Raw genomic sequence first — 23,142 nt, forward strand, 5'->3', positions numbered from 1 at the left:
CCATGGTATCATTTGAAAAGCAACGCCACGTAAAGTGCGAATGAGTTTTTGTTTTGAAGTGTCTCAACCAGACATTATGAGACCAAAGATGTAACAAGAAAAGAAAAGGAAGAATGTAAAAAAGGAAAAGCTTATGTCGCTTTAGTCATGACGTAGTTCCGTTTCGCCTGTGCAGCCCATGTTGCTGCCATGATGATGTGAAATCGAAACCCCAAACGCCATAAATGTGATATACACGGCCAAAGGCATATATAAAAAGTGATTAAAGCCTTGCCCAACAAGTTGATCATCGGTCATGTTCGTTTACCAGCCCTTGGAGTGGTAACCATTGTTGGCCTCCTTGGTGAAGTACTGGTTCCAGCTGCTCGCATTGACATCCTCGGCCTGCTTCAAGCACGGTCTCTCTGGGTACTGCTTCAGGTTGGCAACATCGTGTGATGTGTGTCGACGCTTGAGGACAGCATTGGCGGTGGACGACTTTTGCTGTCGCTCCCAGAGAAGGTGGCGTCGAAGAGACTCGGTAAGCTCAGTCGCGAGCATGTTGCGGCGAGTTGTTCGTGGTGAAAGAGCAGCCTGGGCATGTACGTGGTTGGTGGTGGCGACAATGGGCTGGGCGCTGGATCGAGGAATCTCATTGATAGGCTTCAACGTTGATTGACGCATGCCCTTCATCATAAGAGGGCCATCGTCAGAGTCGTTGGGTGAAGCAGCGAGAGACGATCCGTTCATGAGAGATCGTGACCTGGTAAGAGCTGAAGTAGATTGAGATGCCTGGTTGCCAAGGTTCATGGCACGGTCGTTCTGGGCAAGCATCAAAGTGATGAGCGATGGTCGGGAGGTCAGGTTAACCTTAGACTCGACACGCTGGAAAAACTTCTCATCGACGCTGGGCTTTCCGCTCTCGTCGATGGAGTCTTCCCAGTCGGAGGAGTCATCATCGTCGTCAATGGCACTCTCATCAATGTACTCGCCCTCGGTGTCGGAGTCAATAGCAGACTCGGCATCAAGGTGGTGAGTGATGTTGTTGCTGCTGAAGGAGGTCTGCTTCGCTGCGGGGCCGCTAGCGAGGGAACTCTCTTCCTCAGAGGAGCCACCAATCTGGAACATGGGCTTCTTTGAAGCCAAGATGGACTTGCGAGCCTCGACGCTCTGGCGAGAGTCGCTTGAGGAGCATGAAGCTCCAAGGGCAAACCTGGCGGGTTGCTTCTTTGTCTGGATAGGCTTGTGGGCTGGTGATGAGCTGGGCTCGGGAATGCAGTCGTCGATTGAGGCGGAAGGCATGGGGGGAGCTTGGAAGACGGGAATGCCGGAGATGTCCTTGGGAGAGGAGGATTCCATCTCGGCAGATGCTAGTGATACCTCTGAGGGCAGTTCGGAGAAGCGGGACTCGGTGGTGGTGGATCCAGATCGGGTGATGAGCTCGACTGGCTTGCTTAGGGGAGAGGTCTGTGTGGGAGCAGAAAGGGGAGCCTTGTCCTTGACAATGGAGACGACCATCTTCTCAAAGTCGTCGGAGCTGATGTGGCGATCCCGGCGGCTAGCGGAAGAGTCTAGTCGTCGTATTCTGGGGCGGATCTCGAGGGGAGCAGAAACGGAAGTGAATTCAGGAGTGTCCTCGTCCGCAAGGGAGTCGACACTGCCAGAGAGTTGAGGAAGCTCGGGAAGTCGGGCTTCTGAGGGAATGTCTCTGGGGGCAGTCTTGGTAGACTGGACTGTTGATCTGTGGGCGTTGTCAATGAGCTGTTCTCGTTGCCAGAGCCTCCAGCTCAAGTTCTCCAATCTGCGGCCTTGTTCGACTGAATCTGCGCAGCGAGAGAAAACTAGAAACAAATAGTTAGTACTGATCGATCCACAAGTCACTGTCCCACTATGGTTGCCATGTCCTTACCTGTCCACATAGAATACAAGTTGGCAGGATTTCCGGTGTCGACCTTGTGGATGACGTTGGCATCCACTGTTAACACGTGTGTATCCAGGCGGTAGGGCATCGCTGCCGGGTGAAGAGGCTCGAGAGTGTCGAGCGTTGGGTGCACGATGGTGGAGAGGTGAATGTTGCGAAAAGGTGCAAACAGGTGTCGCTGGTGAAATTGCCCGGTGATCAAGTCTGGACTCTGGCAATGACCAAATCCAATCGTCTCCGGAAGTGTAGTGCAGTCAATCGATGTTGAGAGTTCGACCAGATTGTGAGCAAAGGCCGAATGCGTATTATATGGGTCGTCGATGAGGGGGCGGTGCGGGTGAATCGAGCGGCGTCGGATTCGGAGAGGTGGTAAAGGCTCACGAGAGGGAGAGTTGAGCAAGAGCAGAGGATGAAGCCCTTAAAGTAAGTTGATGTTGTGCCCGCTTTGTATGGGTATGCGGAGAGATGGAGAATCAAGAGGTTGTCGAGAAGCTGGGGAACGAGATCTAGTTATTAAGAAGTAGGGTGTATCTTGGGCATGACAGGTTTAAGAAGAGGTGGATTGGGGGGAGTGAAGACGACGTACCGCCTTCACTCAAGGGCAGGCACCACCCCGGGGGTGTGGGCGTGAGGGCGTGGGAGGAGAAATGGAGGGGGATGGTACCTTGGCCGTTGTACAGTACAGGTACGGGGGTACGGAGGTACGTACCGTGACCCCGGTTGGGGAGCACGGAGGTGCCGCCAGGTGGGCAATTGGGATAAATTTGGCGCTAAGGCGTGGGCGAGTCGCTGTGGGGGCCCTCGCAAGACGAAAAGGACAGGACTGAGTCCAGGGCAAAAGGCGCTGGCGGCAGGGGTCTCTGCACCAAAAGATGCCAGAAGGGGGACGAGCAAAAACCTGTGCGCTGGTTCGGAGAGGTGCCGCCGCCTCCCCGGAGAGATTAGCGCGCACGACCAGTCATACTGGCCTTTCCCCAAAGAGGCATCACTCACGCCCAGCGGCATGAAAAAGGGTCCCGTACAGGATTAGCGGCTGCTTTTACATCTAGTCCACTTGGGGAACTGTCCATCTGCGCTGCTCTCAGCTCTGTAGCCCTGCCATCCCAGCACGTCGTTCGGCCCTGTCGCGACGGACACAATCATGTGACGGTCCCCCATCAGAATCCGTTTCAACAGAGAAAAGGCCCTTTGTCCCAAAGCGTCTGGCTATTCCTCCTTATAGACTAGCTGCAATCTGGTCCGGCGGCGCTCTGCCTCAACAGGTAGCTGTCAGCCAAAGAGGGACTCTGGAATTGCAATTCCCGTCACGCGGTGCACTTTTCTTTTTCCTCTCTGCCAGTTGATTTTCTCGCCCCCGCAAACGGTCCAAGCGCATCGCTGCGTTCGCCATGCTGCACCAAGAAACGGTCCCAGGGTCTCCGTTTGCCTCCCGAATTGACGGATGCCGAATCCGGACAAAACCATCACAGGGCAGATTTCACGTCTGCTTTCTGGCTGCTTTCTGGCTGGCGGCTTTCGGGACAGTGGCTGCTCGCCGGCGAGATGGCACTGTCGGTATTTGGGCGGCTTCAGGCTCTCAGAGTCATGTCACGCTCGCTTGCACAGACGCGTGACGGACAATTGAGATGGCAGAGGCGAGATTGTCCAATGTTGAGCTCAATTCACGGCTTAACCGCCATTGCTGTGTGCAGTCTCTCAGAGGCCCAAGCTAGCCATGGAGATGGCTTCAAGAAAGGGCCAATCCACGGTCGCGCAATTGGACCGACGGCTATTCAAAGGGTCCCCCCTCTTCGAGCCGCTCGGCGAATTGAGAGGTGCTACGAGGTGCTACGAGGTGCTATGAGTACGTACCGTACAGCCTACAGGCACAGCAGCACGTTGAAATGAGTGAGCTTCTGAGCCGCCGTGGATGTGACGTGCCCTGACTGGGGGGCCGGGGGCTCTGATACTGGTCCAGCACACTGGCCAGGTGACCCAGCCCTGTACGAATCGCTGCTGTCTTTGCTGATCACAAACATCGAGGCAGGCCGCCAGACAAGGCCTTGCCTGTCCCTGCCCGTCCCTCGCCTCTTGATCAAGAAACGGCCCGGATGGCGGCGCTGGTGCTGATTGACGCCGGCTGAGGCTTGCCGCCGCTGCTTCATCTGCTGCGCCTGACCAGTGCAATTGCTCGAGATCATGGGGTAAGAGGGAGAGCGACGATGCAGAGCCTCGCAGGCTGCAAACCTCAAGGCCAGAGAGGGTGACATTGGGGCCTTGCTCACCCAGTCCCTCGGCGCCAGCGCACCAGCGAGTGTCTGCGACAGTCGGGTCACCTGTCCTCGCCTTTTGGAGGGGGTCCATTTGATATCATTGCACTGACTGTCTGGACGGATGGTATCAGTCCTCGCTCTCAGGGGAGTGGGAGAGCCAATGCTCTGCAGGGTCCTCCCGACCCGCCGCCATTGGGTCACCAGGACACCCGTCCAGAACAGAAACAAGCTGCAAGCACCCAGAGCTTGCCAACGCATAGCTCTCCGCCGCATGACCTCAAGACTTTTCCTTGGTCCACGGGCTATTGCTTTTTGCTTCTTCTCATTCATGAAACAGACCAACGAGTGCTCACGGGTGCTGCATCCTTTGTGGCCTTTGTGGCCTTTGTGACCAATGACTTGCCGCACACTTTGCTTTTGTTCTATTTATGCTGTTGCTCCGCGAAAACTGCCTGTACCATGTGTACCTGCTCGTAGTACATGGAGGAAGGGAGGAGGAGAGGAGGAGAGGAGGAGAGGGGACGAAAACCACGCAGGCCAATCAACACGGCCCAAAATGGCATCGCCACAAAGTCCAAGCTTTCCCTTTCCAATTGGACCCGGCCTCAGGACTCAAAAGCAGGCAGCAGCATTATTTTTCCTTTTCCCCACGGGGTTATTATAGTAGTGAGACCATTTCTCCCTCTCTCTTGCTCCTTCAGAATGCGGAGTAATAGCGGCAAGAGGGAGTACGGTAATTCCATCAAGAGGCTTCTTGGCCTCACCACGATGCTAGGCCTCTTTGTGAATATCGGCTGAAATTAGCCCTGGCTGAAGAGCCCATGGTGGCTATTTTGCCTGTAACTCCCTGCTAAGGCTTAGAACTGCGAGAACTAGCGGTACCAGCATGGCTCCCAAATATTCGGGCCCGCGGAAGCTCCCCGACTACAAGTATACGATTAGCTTCCTCAGGTCAAGTCGAGAGAATCCGGGCGTGTGGAAATTAGACAGGACCGGCAGCCCGGATCGCGATATTGCAATTAAAAAAACGAAATCAATCGACGCCTGTCAAAGTCGAACCTTTTGCCTTTTACACGGGGGCAATGCAATCAAGCAGCAAATTTCCTCTTGTTTCCTCCCCCCTCCCCGCCACAGCCCTCGTCTGCATTATGCGCGACGAAGCCCGTGCTTTTCTTGCTTTTCCCTGTTTTGGCGGGATTGGCCCTGCGAGGCTCCGTTTTTGCACATTTACGGGCCTGGTAAGCGGAATGCAGGCAAGCTGAGCAGAGCCACACAAGATGTAACGCCGCATCCAGCCTGTCAGAGGCCGTATTACACGTCTCACCGCTCGGGCTTTTCCCGACCGATGATGCTTTAACCTTCTTTAATGCTGGCCCCAAACGAGTGCCGGCATTGCAGCAAGCGTTTTCTTGCTAGCGGCAGCAGTAATGGCGACACGATTGCCCTGAACGGGGGTCACTGAGGCCATTGCGATACTACGATACAGGTGTCCTCCCCCAGGGGGGGTCAGGATGCGCTAGAATATCCTCCGACGCAGGAAGAATTACTTGGAAAGAGGGAATGTAACGTATCCGACGTCTGAATCATGACAGGGCGAAACGGTCGAGTCGCCTTATCGACAAGCCGGAGACGTGCCTATCAGTTCTTCACAGAGCTCGAGGCCCGCTTTTCAAGATAGCTCGTTATCGTTTCATTCATTACCTAACCAACGAGATTGCTGTGTCTGGCTCTCATTTTTGACGTGTTCATCCCAATGGAACGATCCGGGGGGAAAGCGGGGAAGCGGCAAAACGGGATCAGAGTGTCTCTCGTTTGCGTGAAGATGAGATTGAAAATTAAACAGCTGCAAAACGGCTGATGGAACGGCTAGGATGCGAATAAATCAAGATAAAATAGATAATCAAATAAATCAATCGATTGTTAATTTATGACCTGTATGTGTAAAGGGACAAAAGCTGACCTGTCGCAAACCGACCTGAATTAACCTGTTTTAAGGCGACGCCTCATTTCTTTTTTCTTTTTTTTGTCTTCTTTTCTATTGCAAGAAGTAGCATTAACGCCCAAGTACGTATTAAAAACGGCGCATGAATAATAAAGAACCTTGCAAGAGGACAACCCCGGCAGGCCAGCTCGAGCCCAAAGACACGGCACTGGGAAGCCGGGCCACGATGGCAAGTTGATGCGGCACGATGTTTCAGCTGGCGTAAGATTTGATTTCGTTTCTTTTCTTTTTTATTCCCTTTTTCTTCCCCTCCTCTACGTGTTCAGCTCCCGTGCATGGGGACATGTTCGCCTCGAGAATATGCAACGGGGAAGCCCGGAAAACTACGGAGAACCTGGCAGCTTTCTGCTAGTCCACGCATTTTGTTGCTGCGAATGCAACGGCATCGGATGCTATTGGATCGTCTAGCTGTCCAAATCTTGCGCGATGCAGGGAGGGCAGTTAGAACAAGACATCTGGGAAGGGGGTTTATTTTCGTTAAACTTGCACACAACCTGCTAGCAAAACACACGGCGCCACGGTAGCGGATCGGACATGCGTGTCTCAAGGCAGAGGCGATATTGGGCTGCAGAAGCTTGCAGCTTGTTCAGCCACTTGAGCTCCCGTGACTTGGGGGCCTGCCATCAGCCCATGTGAATGAAAATCAACCAATGATTGCTTTTTGGAGCATCCTGACAAAGCAATGTTCTCTTTCAGCTCGGGGAAAAATTACCGAAGACAGCTCTTTTGCCGTCGTATATTACAACCAATGAATAAACGCTGAAGCGGCCGCAGCAAGTCTCAATAGCAAGGCAGCGCTTCCTTGGCGTTGTTTGCTCACCATTATTTGCTTCTTTTCTGTCCATTCAAACGGAGCTCATTTCAAGGGGGGTTTGGCGTTTCCCGCATCATTCTAGTCATGTGTTGTAAAAAACCACCAACCCCGGCTTTCTTTTTAATCCAGCTATCAAACCAATAGCCTCTACACACACACTTCACTCCACCACGAGAGGAAACGACGCCGTTCATCCACACCCTGCCCTGAGTTCTGCGACAGCGACCCTCCTGATTCGCTTGAAGCCGGCGGGCAACCGAATCGGGGCAGACACGCAAACGCAGTATCCACACAAGGTTCTGCAAAAAGCGCGACCCGGCTGCCGGTCCGGAGGTCCTAGCGTGTCCTGCTGTCACGCCCTAGCGCTTCCTCCCGTTGGGCATGAGAATGAATCAGCAGGAGGAATTGGTGTGTGAGAGAGCGTTCCCGAGGAGTGTGATGCGAAGAGAAAGCCCCAAACGGGCTAGTGATGATGGGAGGAGGTGGTGACAGCTCAAGGTGCAGGTGCAGGTGCCGTGTCGCTTTTGCACCAGCAGACACTTCTCCTTACAGAGGCGGGCGAATGAAGGCGGCCATCACACATTACATATGGGGAATATTGATGCAAGGCATGTTGAAAGTTGGCAACCCGTGAGCGGGGCTGCGGCCCCTCTCCTCGCTGTTTACATGTGAAATTCTCCTCCCAAATCGCCGCATATTTTATTTTCGGAAATGGGATGCGGGAAATCCTCCGTCTCTTGTTCTTGAGGGTGTACAGGTTGCATACTCGTACGTGCAAGTGTGTACGAGTACTGTCGGCGGTGATGAGTAATATTGGAAGTCATAGAATGGTTACCCTTCCAAGACAAGTACGGTGGCCGAACCCTTGACCTTGAATGAAAGACTGTCACCAGCTCCCTTCAGCTAAATTATGCTAAAACTATGCGTCCGCATCGATCAGCCGAAGCTTTCAATTACTTTACTGCGACCCGCCAGATCCCCCGTGAGCTGGGAACGATCGCGGGCGGCCCAACCCAGGGGCTGTCATAAATGATAAAATGAGTGAGATGATACACCCAACTCGCGAGGGCACTACCACGGCCCAAGTGGCGTGTTTTCTCCTTGCTTCGCCATGGTACAGTAGCGGAAACAAAGGCAATGAAGGGGAATAAGCAAAGAAAAAAAGGGAACAGGAAGATGCATGTGGCCCTCCGGAAGTATCCTCCGGCGCAGCTGGGCGTGTGAGGCTGAATCAGGCGGTGATGAGAAGGGAGCTTGTTGTATGTCATGCAATATATGCGAAGGATGGACTAGCAATGCCGCTGCTACGCCGTATATGCAGCCGAAATGCACATATGTGTTTTGTCACTTTACTGGGCGTGAGAGTTGATTGTTTCCTCGAGAAAAGATGGCCTTTCCTCTTTTGGCAATATGTTTTGTTCAGGCCCCCTCGAAGGCAAGGGAGCATCTTTTTCGAAACGATATCACATATCAGTATTGCAAATTTGAAAAAAAAAAGAGAAAAAAGAAAGAAAAGAAAAGGGGGTTTGCAGGGTGCAGCTCCTAGAGGTACCATTGCAATGTTTTCGCCTCAATCTGTTTTGCACCGATTGGTCCCGTGATGGGTATTGCTGTCTCGTCTTTCTTACTACTTGTCCCGCGGTTGCGATTCTCAGTCCCCCGGGGCTCTAAGCTATCTGGCACAGGCATTACGCTAGCGGATTAGTCTCGGGATTTTCATACCAAACAGTCTCATCACCCCAAAGTCTCTCGTCAAGAAGAAGAAGAAAAAAGTATAACGGAAACCGAGACACTGGTGAATTCTTGCATCCGTCATGTGATTTGCAGTGAGTCCCCCTCGCTTGGTGGGTTTGACATGTAGATACAAGTATTTTAGATGGCGATCCGGCATGTGTTCGCGGAGGACGGAGAGCTTGCCGGGCCGGAGCATCACGACCGGATCTGAGTGTGTTGGTCAGCACATCCACCCTAGACCTGAACAATTCAATAGGTAATTTGTATACGGCGCGCGAGACATCCCTTTGTACTATACTTGGTGTGGTTTTATTTTGTTTTACACTTTCTGTTTTCACTTTCAATGTGACTAAATGGATTTATTCTGTCTTGGTAACGTTCATATTACGCTCCCTTCGATTTAATGCACCAGCTCCACCGCGTCTGAAATGCTCGCAGCGCTGACGTGGATTACACGCTATATTACGGAGTACATCTATGCAGATGAGTAGGTTCCAAGTAACAATAGGTTCATTCTCTCGATGCCAAGACAAGCTGACACTGCTGCCCATCGACGAATGATAGTCAATACCAGGTATAACTACTACCAAACTAGTCTACTCCAAACCCTCGCGTTGGGACCCTTCACACAGCGCGATCGACTGTTAGTCGGTTGCAGCTAACGACTACCTAGGAGGTCGCACACCACAATGCGAGGGAGGTGGATCGCCGTCGACTAGTCACTACAAACCCAAAGGAGGACGCTGGCGTCCTTTGTGTTCTATATTGGGCCAACTGCAAACCTGCTTTAAAAGATCCTGTCATATCTGATATCTCGTCCCTCCCAACTCTAATCACGCTATCTGCGATGAGGCTGGAGGGCAATCAATCTCTTGGGCGCCTCTGCCCGCCCCTGGAACCAGCCGAATGAGGATATTTGACTCAGATCAGGGCACGGGCAACGCGTGCACTGACTCAACAGCTATTTGGCCGATGTGAGGCCACGCTTCTGTTTAGGCACATTCCTGCCCTGTACCTGGGGGGAACAATGCATTCGGATCGCCAAGCCTGGGGTGCGTTATTCCCGCGTCATTCTTGGAAAGGAGCTTCTGTGTTCAGCTGAAGAGACATGCCAAAGGTGTAGGCTTATATGGCGTGAATACGGATATGGCATGATGCTATCTATGTATTCTAGATGACGCGCGGTACTGTATAATGCATGATTAAGTTTACGTGTTGAGGGAACGCAGGACTCCAGCCACCCCTGATTGATATCGATTGCTCGAGTCCCGATAAGCGAGAGACGACTCCAGATCGTATGGCGGGGCGCATTATATCCCAGGGGTGGCGATGACTTGCTGAAGTGACACAGGATGGAGGGGAATTGAAACAGCATGGAGCAATAAATGGGAGGATGTGGGGGAGATGGAAATTACAAGGCATTGGCATTATTGATAGCATTTTATTTATTTTATTTTATTTTATTCTATTTTATTTATCATTTTACTTTCGCTTTCCTTTTTATCTGCCAGGGGTAGAGTTTGGGACGCGTGTGCATTGATGAAAGCGGCCATTGCTTTGCACGAGTAAAGGATGCGGCGAACTATCGAAAAAAGGCAATACGGAGACAAGTCGCATAAACTTTTGGACACTCGGTCCTTTTGCTTCCAAGTATTGTCCACTTTCTATTTTTCATTTAATTTTGTTTTTATTTTATTTTATTTTATTCGATCAATTGATTTATTTTATTTCGCCGCTCCAGTTCCTGAAGATCACGAGGCTGAGCCCATCAATAACACTGTACAAATGGAACAGCTAGCGTCACATGACTCCCGCAATTGGACCGGTGGATATCCCGTTCTCGGAAATTCCATTGTCTAGAACGCTGCCTCCCCATTGATCAACTGCATTGAGTTGCTGCCGAGTAATGCATTGACAACTCACGTGAAGCCGCCGTGACATCTGTTCCGCAGCGATATGCTCGCCATCGTCCTTGGAGCCGCACTTGACGCCGATTAGCGCAGTTGGCATCCAGGGTAACCGTAAGCTGATCTGCGGTCCAGACTCGAACGCATCTGTAAACAGCAGTTCGAGAGCTGCGGCTCAAGCATCGCAGATCAATTGGCGGGGAAGTTGGTGGCGATATGGAGTTCAATCCCATGCTCTCAGGTCATTTGTTGCCACTGTTGATCCATCAAATGGCAGGTTACTCCGTATTCGCATAATCAAGTGCTGTCAATGTCGGGCCGGGGTCATCCTGGAGGGAGCCGAGGCTCGTTTCCGGCAAGGCGCATCGCTCAACTTCCGATGCACGATAGTGGCCAACGACACATGCCAAGTCGAATGGTAAGACGACATGCGCCATCAGCAGACTATCCAATCCTCCTTGCAACCCCATCTCTGCCATCAGCCATCGACTACCGCCTCCCCGCGGGGTAAAACGAGGCCTATTTCCATTTAGGCACGCCTTTGACATGCCATAATCTCGGCCGCCGAGGCTAGAGACATTATCCTCTGACCCGGATTGCCTCTTTCAGGGACATGTCTGATGGAGAAGCCCATTTGCTGCGGTTTGTGGATGACTCAAGGCATTGAAGTGGAACACGGCCTGAAGTCAAGTGACCGCTGACTAAGGAGGCAACCACCGTATTCTATACGTCTACACGGTTGAAAGGAAAAGGCACATGACGTGAGCAGAATGCCTTAGGTAACGAGGTAACGAGCTGTCAGGCCCTTGACAGGTTTTGGCGGGTACAGCATTACGTCTTAGTCAGTATTCTGGCGGATGTACAGTATCTTTTTCCATTATTTTTTATTTATTTTTCTCTTTGTTAGCGGAATTGGCCTCTGGAGGGGCAGCGCGCGGCGGCGAACTCCTGGGAAGGGGTATAACTGCCCAAACGGGTAATCTAAGCGCTTGGACGGTATTGACCGAAAAGTCAGGACTCTGATGCCCCTCCACCAGACTATCGGTTGATCGTGAGCATTTAGCAGAGGCATAGCACGTTTCGATTCAGCCACGGCGGCGTCTTGCTACAGAATAGTACCATCAGCCGCTGCCACGAATGCTATGTACAGTACCAGGCATTTGGCATGTGCAATCGACGAGGGAACACATGAAAGAGCGGGCGAATTACTCCAAACATGATTCTACATCCGGTGGCTTGCTTGACAGGCCTTTTGGCGCAGCAGAAGTGCCCAAGGGAAAAGCGGGGAGCAATGTCAGGAACTTCTTCAACGTTCTTCTGGAACATGCAGGGCGGTTTCTTCAGCCTGGCCAAGGGGGGTCTGCATCGGACCGCCTTTCTGCTGGCCTGCGTGTGGACAGTACATGCGTGCGAATGGCATGCCACCTCTCTTGCTTCTCCCACCCAGCGTCTTGCTTTGCTTCCGTGGCTTGCGTGGGAGCGTTGTTTAATTTTAGCTGGGCTGTACACCATGACTCGGGTCGAAACAGCTTCGTCAAAGCATGAAAAGCATAGCACAGCTGGGCTCAGGCGGAAACAAATTTCCTTCTAGAAGCCCGCACTAGTTGGCCGACGATCCCCTTGTTGTTACAAGAATTCTGCCTGCCTAAGGAGGGGGGGCGTTTGAAGGCATTTTCGGCCCCGCAGCCGGCGTAGCGCATCAACGAGGCTACTGAGCTTCACGCGCGCTGCCATTGGCCCTTGGTCCAAGCCTTGTGGTTCTTGACGGACATGCAGGGACCCCCTGGAGGGCTAGAGAATGATCAAGCCCGAGCAATCAACCGAGTGAAAACCGAAGCCGCGATTCATTTGCCATGGGCACGTTTCCCGGCGGCTGGTCGCTGAACGGAGGGAAATACGGTCAAAGATGGCTGGTTATCAGCACGGATACCTTCCTAGTCAGTGTGTACTGTGCGTGCTGCCACCGTTTGGATCCTTACGAGTACTACTCTCTCCCACCTCGTCCCCCATGTGCTTCGGTTCTCTGCCCGAGTACTACTTGGCACTTGGGATGGAACAAATGGAAGCCCACATGTTCTGCGCCACAGGGCGCATGTCAGGGCCGCCACCCGTGTCATCCCGACAGTCCGACTGGATCCGACGCAAGAGAGGAGAAGCCAGCTGTGGATAATCTCGCTGTTGCTGCTCTTTGTACGAGTACATTTGTATTTTCCCCTCCATCCCAGTTGGAAAAACTTTCAATCATGTGGGCACGCAACAAACGGAACCTGAGAAAAAAGGCTGAAATGGAGACTGGACTGGGTTGTGCCAACATTACGGACAATTACAATGTTGCATGTGTTTGGTTACGGGGAAATGGGGCCCGGGAGGGGATTCCGGACGAGCCTCACCAACAAGGCGTGGAGCCCGCCGCTTGGAGGGCTGTACTATGTAAACTGGTGACCCGGGAAAACTATTTGATTTGTGTTTTGTTCATCACCTGGTTCTTGGCCCTTAGTTCTTGACTCGAAGCCATCGTCAACTCGGGGAACCTCCACGCCTGCCACCGCCGTTAGATAGTATGCCAAGTTTCTGCCACGCCGGGTGTCTGTCCGGCTCTTGAGAGACAGACACTTCGTATTACCCAAAACGGGGGACCGGCTCCGCAAGCTATCAAGCAAAGACCTTCGCTTCATCCACTCGTCGGTGGACTAATTCGGTCCCCATTGGGCTTGGTTTCTGAGTGAACCAGTGACTTTGACAGAAGTCACTTTTCCATCGTCTGAGCGGATACCGGCGGATTCCCACTTGCTTTGTATCGAGAAAGAGGCATTGGCTGGAAGGGGGGGAGGTATACGAAAAGGACGCGCTAACGAGGCCTGGTGGAGAGTGATATGGTGCAATTTTTTCTCGTCTCCGTACAGTAATTAAGCTAACAAAAATCCGATGAAAAAAATAATAATGGGTGCCATGACTTGCGAAAATAATAAAAACAATAAAATAATTATTGACCAGCTAGTGTAACTGGGAATTTATCCAGTCTGTGGAATTTACCTATTTTCTTTTTTTCCTCTGAGGTCCCAGGCACATGGTAAATCACATAATCAAAGTCAAGCCCGCCTCCCAACACCGGAATCTCTTCCCCTTTGTTCCACAGATTGGAACGGAGACTGGCCCGCCCACTTCGGGCCTTTGTGCGAGTAGCTCCGGACAAACGCCGTGGAGGGAGCCGAACGTGTTGCTTGATGGCCAACAGAACTGAACCGTGGTTTTTGGAGGCCTTCAGTTAACTACGGGATCAATCCTATTGTACGGCATAGACGATGGGATGTGAAGCCTCACACACTGCGGAAAGAGCCGGCATTGCTTTGGAGTGTTGGTAACATAGAAATCATACCTGGAGCCGCCCTCTGGCGCGTGCTCGCAGCGGTAGTTGTACAAGTATCGTTGGGCGTTGGGTACTCTCGCTGCGTGTATTCTAGGTAGATGTTATTATACATACTTGTGCTAGGCGATGGAGCCAGCCTGAGCAATGGCCCTCTGCTCTGTGCTCGTAGGGCTGGCATGCTCGTGGTTACGCGCAGCGAGGCATGTAAGTGCAAATGCAGATGCAGATGCTGCCGGCGGCCCAAACAGCCCGCCTTGTGTGCATGTCGCGCATCCAAGATGGAGATACCCGCCTTACACGCGCGCGAGATAAAAACATTATGCATGTCTACGATGAGTTTCGAGTCAGCGGTCTCACTGCCCTGCCCTGCCCTGCCATCGATCGAAGGGAGTGAGGGATAAGGTTTATCTCTGTCCTTGAGACAACGCCACATCAGCAACGTTTTTTTGGGTGGGAGAGGGTCGTGTGAGAGGCATTCGTATTTGCGATGAAATTGGTGACAGATGGTGATTTCCGGTGAACCGCGTCGTCGGGATTCCGGTGGCGAGGTGAATAGGATTGTGAGGCTCTGGTGGTTTATTGTGACATTTCTCGGGACGCTTTTGATAGTAAGTGGCAGGCAGACAGGTTGCTTTTGATTGTTACATTGCCGTTGGTGGCAGTGATAAAGGGAGATTTGGAAAAAAAAAAAAAGAAAAGAAAATGGAAAAGGAAAAAAGAAATTAAAGAAAGAAATAAAGTTTAAAATTAATGCCAATAATTAACTACTCACCTTGCGTTGGTCGAAGCAACACATTTTGCTATTATTACTTTTTCTTCGTTTCTGCACTTCCACCATCAAAACATCCTGTCCAACAATAAGGCCGTCTCGCTGCCAATGGGGTTGCAGCGGCCGCAGTCGATCGCGGCTCCGCAAAGTGGCAGCGAAAAAGAGGCTTGGAAGAGGCTTGACGGGCTGGCTAATGACAAGCAGTTGTTGGTTCATCTCGCGCCCATTGTCCCTTCTCTTCTCAATTCCACGGGCACAACGTCTGTGACTCCATCTGTGTCATCAATTGACAGACAGACAGCGTTTCGCATCGCTTCGGTAGGGCAGATGAACGACTCCGCCCGAGCGTCTGCACAATTTGCGTTGGCCTGCCTTTGATCTCCCGGCATCTACCTTGCGCTATTCTGCCAGGCACCGGTTCAGGCCATCTGCCATCGCTCACTGCTCGATTCGTCCTCGTTGCTTCATTTCCAGTGATTAGTCCAGCTTAGCACCTCCTCGATGAGGAAGGCTTTGAGGATGGTCCCGTCGCCTTGTCCGAGTGGTCTGAGAGCATCATGACCCCGTCACTATGCTTGCCTGCATCCAACCGCGGCAGTTCCAGCGGTTTGATACGGACTGGCAGATGACTGCAGGCTGCATGATGGGGGCCAAGGCCGACGACAAATACCATGGCCAAGGTACGTTTGTATTGGGTGGCAGACCAATTCTTTCGTTGTCTACATGGTACACCAGCTAACGGGGGGGCTTTAGATGAACTCTCTGGCACGCAAATGGCTTCTACGCTAATATATCGAGGCAAGTGTTGGCGATCGATGGCATCGTCATGCTGTCAACGACTCATTCTGTCCAGAAACGGTCCGGCCTACCGAGACGGTGGTGACCTTTCGCTTGCCTAAAGCAAAGGCAACGGAATTGCCTCAGCTCTTGTTGCTTTCGGGCACCGAACAGGCGAGGCTCATGTCATGCGTCGGTCGCCGCAGAGCATCACCGTACTCGTGATAAGGCTCCATCGCCATCTCCATCTCCAGCTGCGCTCAAAACCTCGCAAAGTGGCACAGCCTGACGGACCGTCTTTGTTTGCGTTGCTCGAACCGTCCATGGAAAATGCATCAAGTGACCTCGAGCTCCTACGTGGCCGCTGCAGGATGGCGCCCGCTCCGCCTTCCCCGCCCCTTATCATTTGATGTCCCAAAGCTATCCGCCTCTGCGCAAATCCAGCCCCCAAGGGTTGGCCAGATGCATCTTCAACATGGCCCTTAGGCTGTTTCATGACCTTTTGACATTTGCCTGGATGCTTCACCGATGGGCTTGGCCTGCTCAGGCGCCGGACCCCCGCGTGGAGGAGGATCGCTGTCAGATGATGACTGAAACGACGATGAGCGGCTGTGACAAAGCAAAATCAAAAGCAAAAAACATCAGTCGGGGTGTGCGGCTGCTCGTATCTACTCAAGCTACTATCAGGGCCGTCGCTGTGCTTTCGGGCGGATTCGCAGGCCGCGGATCCCGCGAGCAGGATGCATCTACACGTCTTCAGTGGCCAGCTCGCAGAGCTATTTCATACATGCATGCATATTACTACTACCCGTATCCTGGCGAATGACGTTAGAAACTTGTCAGGCAGGAGAACAGGCAGTTGAAGAGAATTGAGCCGTCGCCCAGCTTCACTCCGCGACCCAGCTGCCATGATGAGCATCCCAAGTCAAAATTACGTTGGCCATCATGACCATCCTCTCGCAAAACTCTGTGCCGTAGCCCCCATGTGGCCGCGGAAGTGGCGCTTCAAATGTCTAACAAGGAGAAAAAAAAAAGGACCTGACACAGCGCGACCGGGCCGCACCCGAGAGATCATCTGATCGAATTGAGTTGCTCTGCTTACATGTATTCTCGCAGGGTCTTTGTGCCTGAGCTGATAGGCCCCGCGAACTTGGGGGGTCCTTGCACCCTGTTTTACTTGGTTATCCTTCGTGGCCATAGAGGGGGGGGTGTCTACCAAGCCGTGGAATGTCATCGCCAGAAAGAGACGGTGTTTTTCGTCCAAAGACGTGTGTTGCTTCTTCATCATTCATCTTAAGCAACCCCCAGCCAAGGCAAATTTCTGCTCGTCACATTGGTGACAAGCCATGAAAAAAGCACGCCATTTGTTGACGACTCTTGCCGCGTGGGGGCTCCGCTTTCTGGTCGCCGACGTGCCTGTTATTTTGGTGATTGCGCCTTGCCTGCTGAGCCGGATCTGACCAATTGGCGTGGGCATTTTGCATGCTGCGACGGGATACGCGGGCTTCCCTTCTTCATCACCGAGGTCGCAGCTTAGCGGGTTGATCGACTGGCGAGGAATCTCGAGGGCACGTGTAAAACGGACAGCCTCTTTTCGGAGTGACTCCGGCATCGCCCGAGAGACTCATCTTTAGACGCTCTGTGTATGAGTGTAAGAGTGAGTGTATGATGCCCTGTGACAAGACGTCCGAGGCACCAGACATCATCGCATGAAAACGATGGCAAATTCTTGATTTCTCTCTCTCTCAGTGAATTATCCGAGCATGTGAAACGGTAGTTTTCGGGTGGTGTTGGCAGCATCTGATCTTGCTCTGAGCCGAGCGCTGCTGAGAGCTGGAGCGGCTGCAAGGATACACCATCTCAAACGGCACAGCATCAGGGGGAATTCAGCTGAGAAGATACTAGTAATGAGAAATAATAATGATAATGTTGATATAATATAATTATTAAAAAAAGAACCCCCAATCTAGTGTCACTATGGATTTGCCACTCCATGAGATTTTATCTTTATTCCTATATTTTATTTCATTTTATATATTATCTGTATTTTCATTTTCAATTTATTCCAGGCAACGGCATCAACCAAGCTACTAGCCGGCCAAACTGAGACTGTTCTTCCTCGGGTTACCTGACCATCTATTCCTAGAGGGTATCACACGGCAAGATTGGCTCACTACAGAGGCAGAGAGGGTGTACCATGATGAAATTGACTTTCACATGAACAAGGGCCGTTTTTCGACTCCGGCATTGCTACTGGGTCAGGGCCGTCGGACAAACAGGTAGCTTCTTCGACGCCCATTTTTTATTTTTGTGTCGTTGTTCCTCTGTTGAACCCCGTGGAGATTGGCTTGGCTCTGGGGCACTGTGGTGTGGTTGAACATGCCCAGAACATCAACTCGTATTCATTCTGTGTATGGGGGCACATTAACTCTGGTTGTAACCAGCCATGTTGAGCGAGCGTGCTGGCGGTGACTTGGCAGAAACTTTGCTGATAGCAAACTGCCTGAAGCTCGCTGGGGTCCATTGACTCTTCTGAGCACGTTCATTTATCTAGAATACCAATGACTGCTTGATACTCGTTGTCGTGAATAGTAGAAACGACATTATGACGCAAGCCTCTCCGGTTTAAAGACATTGCAATAACATCGTGTTGGGTACATGGCCGGTGTAAGCACCAATGTTCTTCATCAGCTCCCCAAGAAACCACATCGACTCACAGATGGGATACGGAAAGGAACTATAACACAGACGCTATGCGAGTCTCAGTTCAGTCTGTTCCAACCTCATCGACCTTTCCAGGTTGAGCCCATCCCCGATTTGCTCGCCATGGAACCTCCCTGTACCTGTACGCACGCACGATTCTGTCGGCATCATTGCTGCTGCGCTACCATCCTCTCGCAAATGCTCGTCCAGCCCCCTTCATTCATAGAGGGTTGCAAAGGAAAACGCGGGAGTGAGATGAAATCTACTGGCCCGCGACTTACCCCCCCTTTCTCTCTCCCGATGAATTGAGTACCAGGGGGGTAAAAGATGACCTTCCGCACACGGGTACCGACAGCTGCCCCACGGGGAGATGCTGCAGCAATATGAGTTGCTGTTTTCATACATTTTGTGGAGTGTAAGCAGTGGAAAGCTGCTTTTTCACCCAGCCACAACCTGCCCACAGACTCTGGGGAGAAAAAGTTTCACAGTCAAGGAAGCTGTTAAGTCGCCGAGGTGGGAAGCCGCTGTGAAGAGGGGACTTGTTTGGTTCAACGGGAGGAAGTACAAGCAAACAAACCACGCCCCTCCTCGTCTTTCTTACCCACAGGCAGAAGGATGAGCGAAATGAAAGCGTGTCACAGCGAAAAGGAGGCGCGGAACCAGCCCATTTCCCTCTATCGAGATTGATCATGTGGCCTTGGACCCCGAGGGCCTTGTCGTTTTTTTGTTCCTCCTTCTCTCTCTCTCTCTCTCCCTCTCCCTCTCTCTGGGATCGGGGTTCTCTTCTGCTGGATGGTGTCTGTGTCATTCATTACACACAGACGGGTTGAGGCTGGCTGGGAGAGTGAGAAGGGGGGTACAAGCGGCTGTGAATCATCTGCTGGAAGACAAGGCAAGACATGTAATTCTCATCTGTCTCTTCCTTGTTGAAAGGCACCAATGGAAAGTTTACATGAGAGTGACTCTTTTTTGGATTTGCCTTGCTTCCCTTTTCTGTGTTTTCGCCCCCGTTTAGGCGGGTGCTAAACTCGTTCCTCGTGATGCTTGGATGACACTTGGCGGAGGAAGAATTGAGGAAAGACAATTTTTCCCTTCCTAAAAGTGGTCTCATCTTTCAGCGGAGATTGGATTCAAGTCCTGTGGTAAGGCTCGGGCGTGAGTGAGTGACTGAGCTGCCGGATACCGGGGCAGAACGAGACCAAAGGAACAAAAAAAGCCACAGCGATACACGCAAGCTTTCACACGACCTGCGCCAGCGTCGTACCGCGGATTGCGAGCCTACTGGGTGCTCTCCCTTTATTCTCTCGTAAAGCATTGACTCGGCCTCCACGCGATGGCGGACAATCTTAGACCGGTTCGTGTCTCACATATGCCCTACCGGACAGCCACTGATCATCACACCGACTCTTTCAGACTGCCGCTTCAGCTCGACCTATGCGTGAGCGTGACCCTGCTTGTTTCTGATTTTCGGGGGCGTGCTTCACTCGGGCTATCTTCTTTTCGGCCCCGTCTTGGCGGTCTGTGCGACGACGAGAAAAGGGCTGGAGAGATGGGGGGGAGTGCGGTTTGCCCAGCTGCGCGCGTGTCTATCCATCCCGTCTTCTTTGAAATGAGAGTTGGTGTAAGCCCGGCATCTGCGGTGTTACGGGATGGTGATCATGATGCGCTGAAAGGGGGGCGTGATGACCGACCAATGGATTGCGAGGACGCTCGAGGTATTGGGGGTGAGATGATTCGCTTGGGAGAGTAGATAGCCTGAGGACGAAGCGACGAATGGGAGGAGAGTGTGCGGGAAGTACAGCCATGGAGAATGGATATGGTGTTTCTGAGAGAAACAGGAATGACATAAGAATGGTAGTGTACTACGTGGGATGTTGGATGGGTGCGGAATGGTTGACCGCCACAAGAGCTTGTGAGATGGATGAAGGAGGGGGGAAAGCTGGACAATTGAGTGAGTTTTAGTCAAGGCTGAGAGGGTGATGAGGATGAATAAGAAGATATGAAGTGTATGAAGAAGGAGAAAAGTTAGAAGCTGGGGTAATTGCGTGAGGTGGTATTGAGTTGAGACGAGATACGGAGAATGGTGGGGTTGTGTGTGCCTGGACAAAATCCACACGGGTGGACGGGTATCCTAACGGATAAGACAAATACTATTCTAGTTGTAAACAATATAATAATTGAATGCGTAATGATAATCTTGTAGATGCGTCTTTGCTCGATGGTTCCTTGGGTTGCAAGGCGACAGACGCCGAGGGCTTTGCCCGACGCACTGACCGCGTCTTCTATACTACCAACACTTACGTATATCATGGATGTTTCATGAATATCTTGAGCATCAAGAGCTTAAGAAAGTCGTTTACAAACTGTCATTGCTCTGGATTTTGATACAAGGGCTTCGATTTATATCCAATTGATTCGCACAACACAATTTTTCTAACCGATAAAGCCACCAGACATACTCTGTGCGTATTGCTTCTTGATATCAGTATAACGTTTGACGGTTTTGGCACAAATAAATAAATAGTCTCGAATTGTATTTGGGGTTTAGCAAACTATTCCTCAAAGGCATGGCTGTGTGATAACGAGGTCGTCAATGAGCACTCCCAAACTCAAAGGCGACTCTACCTCAAGACTACCAGTCTAGTTGACAAAAGCTTCTAGAACCACAATAGGTCTGTACCCTTGCCAGCGTATAAATGAGCGGGGCATTTATAACGGACGCATGCCATTTACAAGATCCGCCCAAGGGGTCCGCATGATAAATTGATAATGAAGCCTTGCCCATGCCTCCCTACATCCTTCATCTGTAAGCCCAGAAGCTGCTTGGCAAACGCGAGAACCACGCATACCTCTTTCCCCATAGCAGCCATGATCCCAAAGGAAGCCGGAGATTCCTAACCTTCCCCCACCTACAGGCACCCGCCAAGCAATAATCATAACGGCTCATCAACCTCGCATCCCGGCAGCCGGACCTAGGCGGCCGGGGCAGGGGTGGAGGCCGCAAATCCCGAAGCGGCCCGGCCCCATCCCTGTCCTTTCCCACCCCGGCCGGTCTCTTCTAGCCGCGGAATGGCTGATGCCATAGCTCCCCTATGTAATCCTGCGCCTCGGCCTGCTTGGGGGTAAGCATGGGGGGCACGGTCGCAGGTACTGCAGAGCTTCGGTGGTTTACGGACAGAAGGAAGATAGTAAGCAGGAGCTGCGGGATGCGCTCGGCATTTGGTGCTCTAGTCTGAGTTGATCCTCATCGGGAGATTCGCTAGTTTGTTCCCGAAGAGCAATTCATCTCTCTCCCCTGCCGGGATAATATCATGCCGCCACAATGGCGAAACACTCAAAGAAGAGATAAAGGGAGCCTGTCCGGGCCAAAAATAATCTTCTCCATGGCAACATCATCCCACGTGGACAGCTGCAAAACCTGGCCAATGCTACTGTACTGGCCTCTCCGGACGTACATCTGCTCCCCCAGCACGAGAATGCACTGCATGCCAATTTCCACTTGGTCTTAGTAAACAGTGCCCGGCACCGGCACTCCATATGTGTGCGTGCATCAAAGAGTATGCATGCATCGTCGTAGACGCCGAATTCTAGAGGCGTCAGCAACAGCAACCCTTGTATGCTTCGTTGTTGCAGCTGGGCCACAGAGGGCTTATGGCCACCCCTTTGTTTGCTTTCTGACTTGCTTCTCCTGCATTTCTAGACTTGCGTTCCAAGGCCGCCTCATCAGTGCCCAATGATGCAGAACACGTGCCTTCAGGTGCATTGCAGATGGCTCCCCTTGTTCCCATGTTAGAATCAAGTAAGCAGGACAAATCAATTGGCGCCTGCTCCGTAGATGCAAGACGAGAAAATAGGTCAGCTCATCTCCCCATCATACCGAAATCGTCCGTCGGTGGCCAAGATGGAAAATCTTTCTCCACCCGCGGCTTGATCAAATTGTCCGCCGGCAATTCCATTTTGTGCACAAGGAGAATCAAATCCTCACGTGGGGGGCGTTTGGACAGAGAAAAGAGCTCGTAAAGACCCTGTAACGTTAAAAGCAATGTCGCCTATGCTGTAATTACTCCATCCGGATAGACGTGTTTCTTGTAGTGGCAAGTGACGGAGTATTGCTGACCACGATTACCGCCACGCCGTCAGATTCATCAAAGGGTGATCTTCGATCACGCCCTCGCAAGAGGGCCTTTTATTTTCTGCCTGTACGGAGTAAGCTAGCCCCCCTTCTCTTTGGGTAGTGGGTAAAATGAGATCCCTACCCCCGGCACACGAGAGCCAGCCTGTATAAAAATACGTGTGCAAGACTTTAGCCGGGCGTGGGAGGAGCCTGCGGTGAGAAAAGCTGCCGGGCAAGGGTCCGTGACTATTCCGAACGTGTGGTGGTCATTGTCCCGTCGCCTTTGGATGTATAGAGGCATGGTTCCTAGATGGCCGTCACATCTCAGATGCTCACCAAACGCCAAGATGCTGCAGACGATGTATCCCGTGTCACGGATAGGGTAACGGGTAACCATGGCCTTGGATTCCGGGTGTGGGGGTTGCCCTCTGCTCACCCATGGGGATGACGCCCTTGTGCACACACATTTGTGATGATGGTTCGCGATGGAGACGGAAGGTAGCATTCGTGATGACCATGATGCTGAAAGGTTTTTGTCGGTATGAGTTGTGATTCCACAAACAAGGCTGAGGTGATGACAAGCTATTATTAGTAGAAGGCGTCCTGTCCGTAACACACGTACCGTTACGGGACTGTCGTGGCCGTGTGTTGTAGTGATAACGGTCTGATCATGCTCTGTAACATCTCTCCGATTTGCATAAAGGGTAGTTATCTCGTTAGTGATGAGGAGAATGTGGCAGCAGATGGTGAAATCAAGCTGGTGTTCAGTATGTAGCTTAGATAACACAAAAGACTCTCGAATA

At 51.8% G+C, this 23,142-nt stretch overlaps 2 protein-coding genes across 2 annotated transcripts; one reads left to right on the top strand and one right to left on the bottom strand.

Annotated features, from left to right (window-relative positions):
* Positions 1 to 303: 303 nt before the first annotated feature.
* Positions 304 to 10,712, bottom strand: TRIVIDRAFT_230032 (uncharacterized protein; the record flags this gene model as incomplete). The annotated part of the gene is made up of 3 exons (XM_014103622.1): positions 304 to 1,820; positions 1,889 to 2,276; positions 10,626 to 10,712. 3 exons carry the CDS (start codon positions 10,710 to 10,712, stop codon positions 304 to 306), a joined length of 1,992 nt encoding a protein of 663 aa, XP_013959097.1.
* A 4,604-nt stretch (positions 10,713 to 15,316) lies between these two features.
* On the top strand, positions 15,317 to 16,348 carry TRIVIDRAFT_199470 (uncharacterized protein; the record flags this gene model as incomplete). Its single annotated transcript, XM_014103623.1, has 3 exons — positions 15,317 to 15,425; positions 15,599 to 15,714; positions 15,893 to 16,348. The coding sequence occupies 3 exons, from the start codon at positions 15,317 to 15,319 to the stop codon at positions 16,346 to 16,348; spliced, it is 681 nt and encodes a 226-aa protein (XP_013959098.1).
* Positions 16,349 to 23,142: the final 6,794 nt, after the last annotated feature.

This window comes from Trichoderma virens (assembly GCF_000170995.1).
Source record: "Trichoderma virens Gv29-8 chromosome Unknown TRIVIscaffold_4, whole genome shotgun sequence".
Lineage (NCBI taxonomy): Eukaryota > Fungi > Ascomycota > Sordariomycetes > Hypocreales > Hypocreaceae > Trichoderma > Trichoderma virens.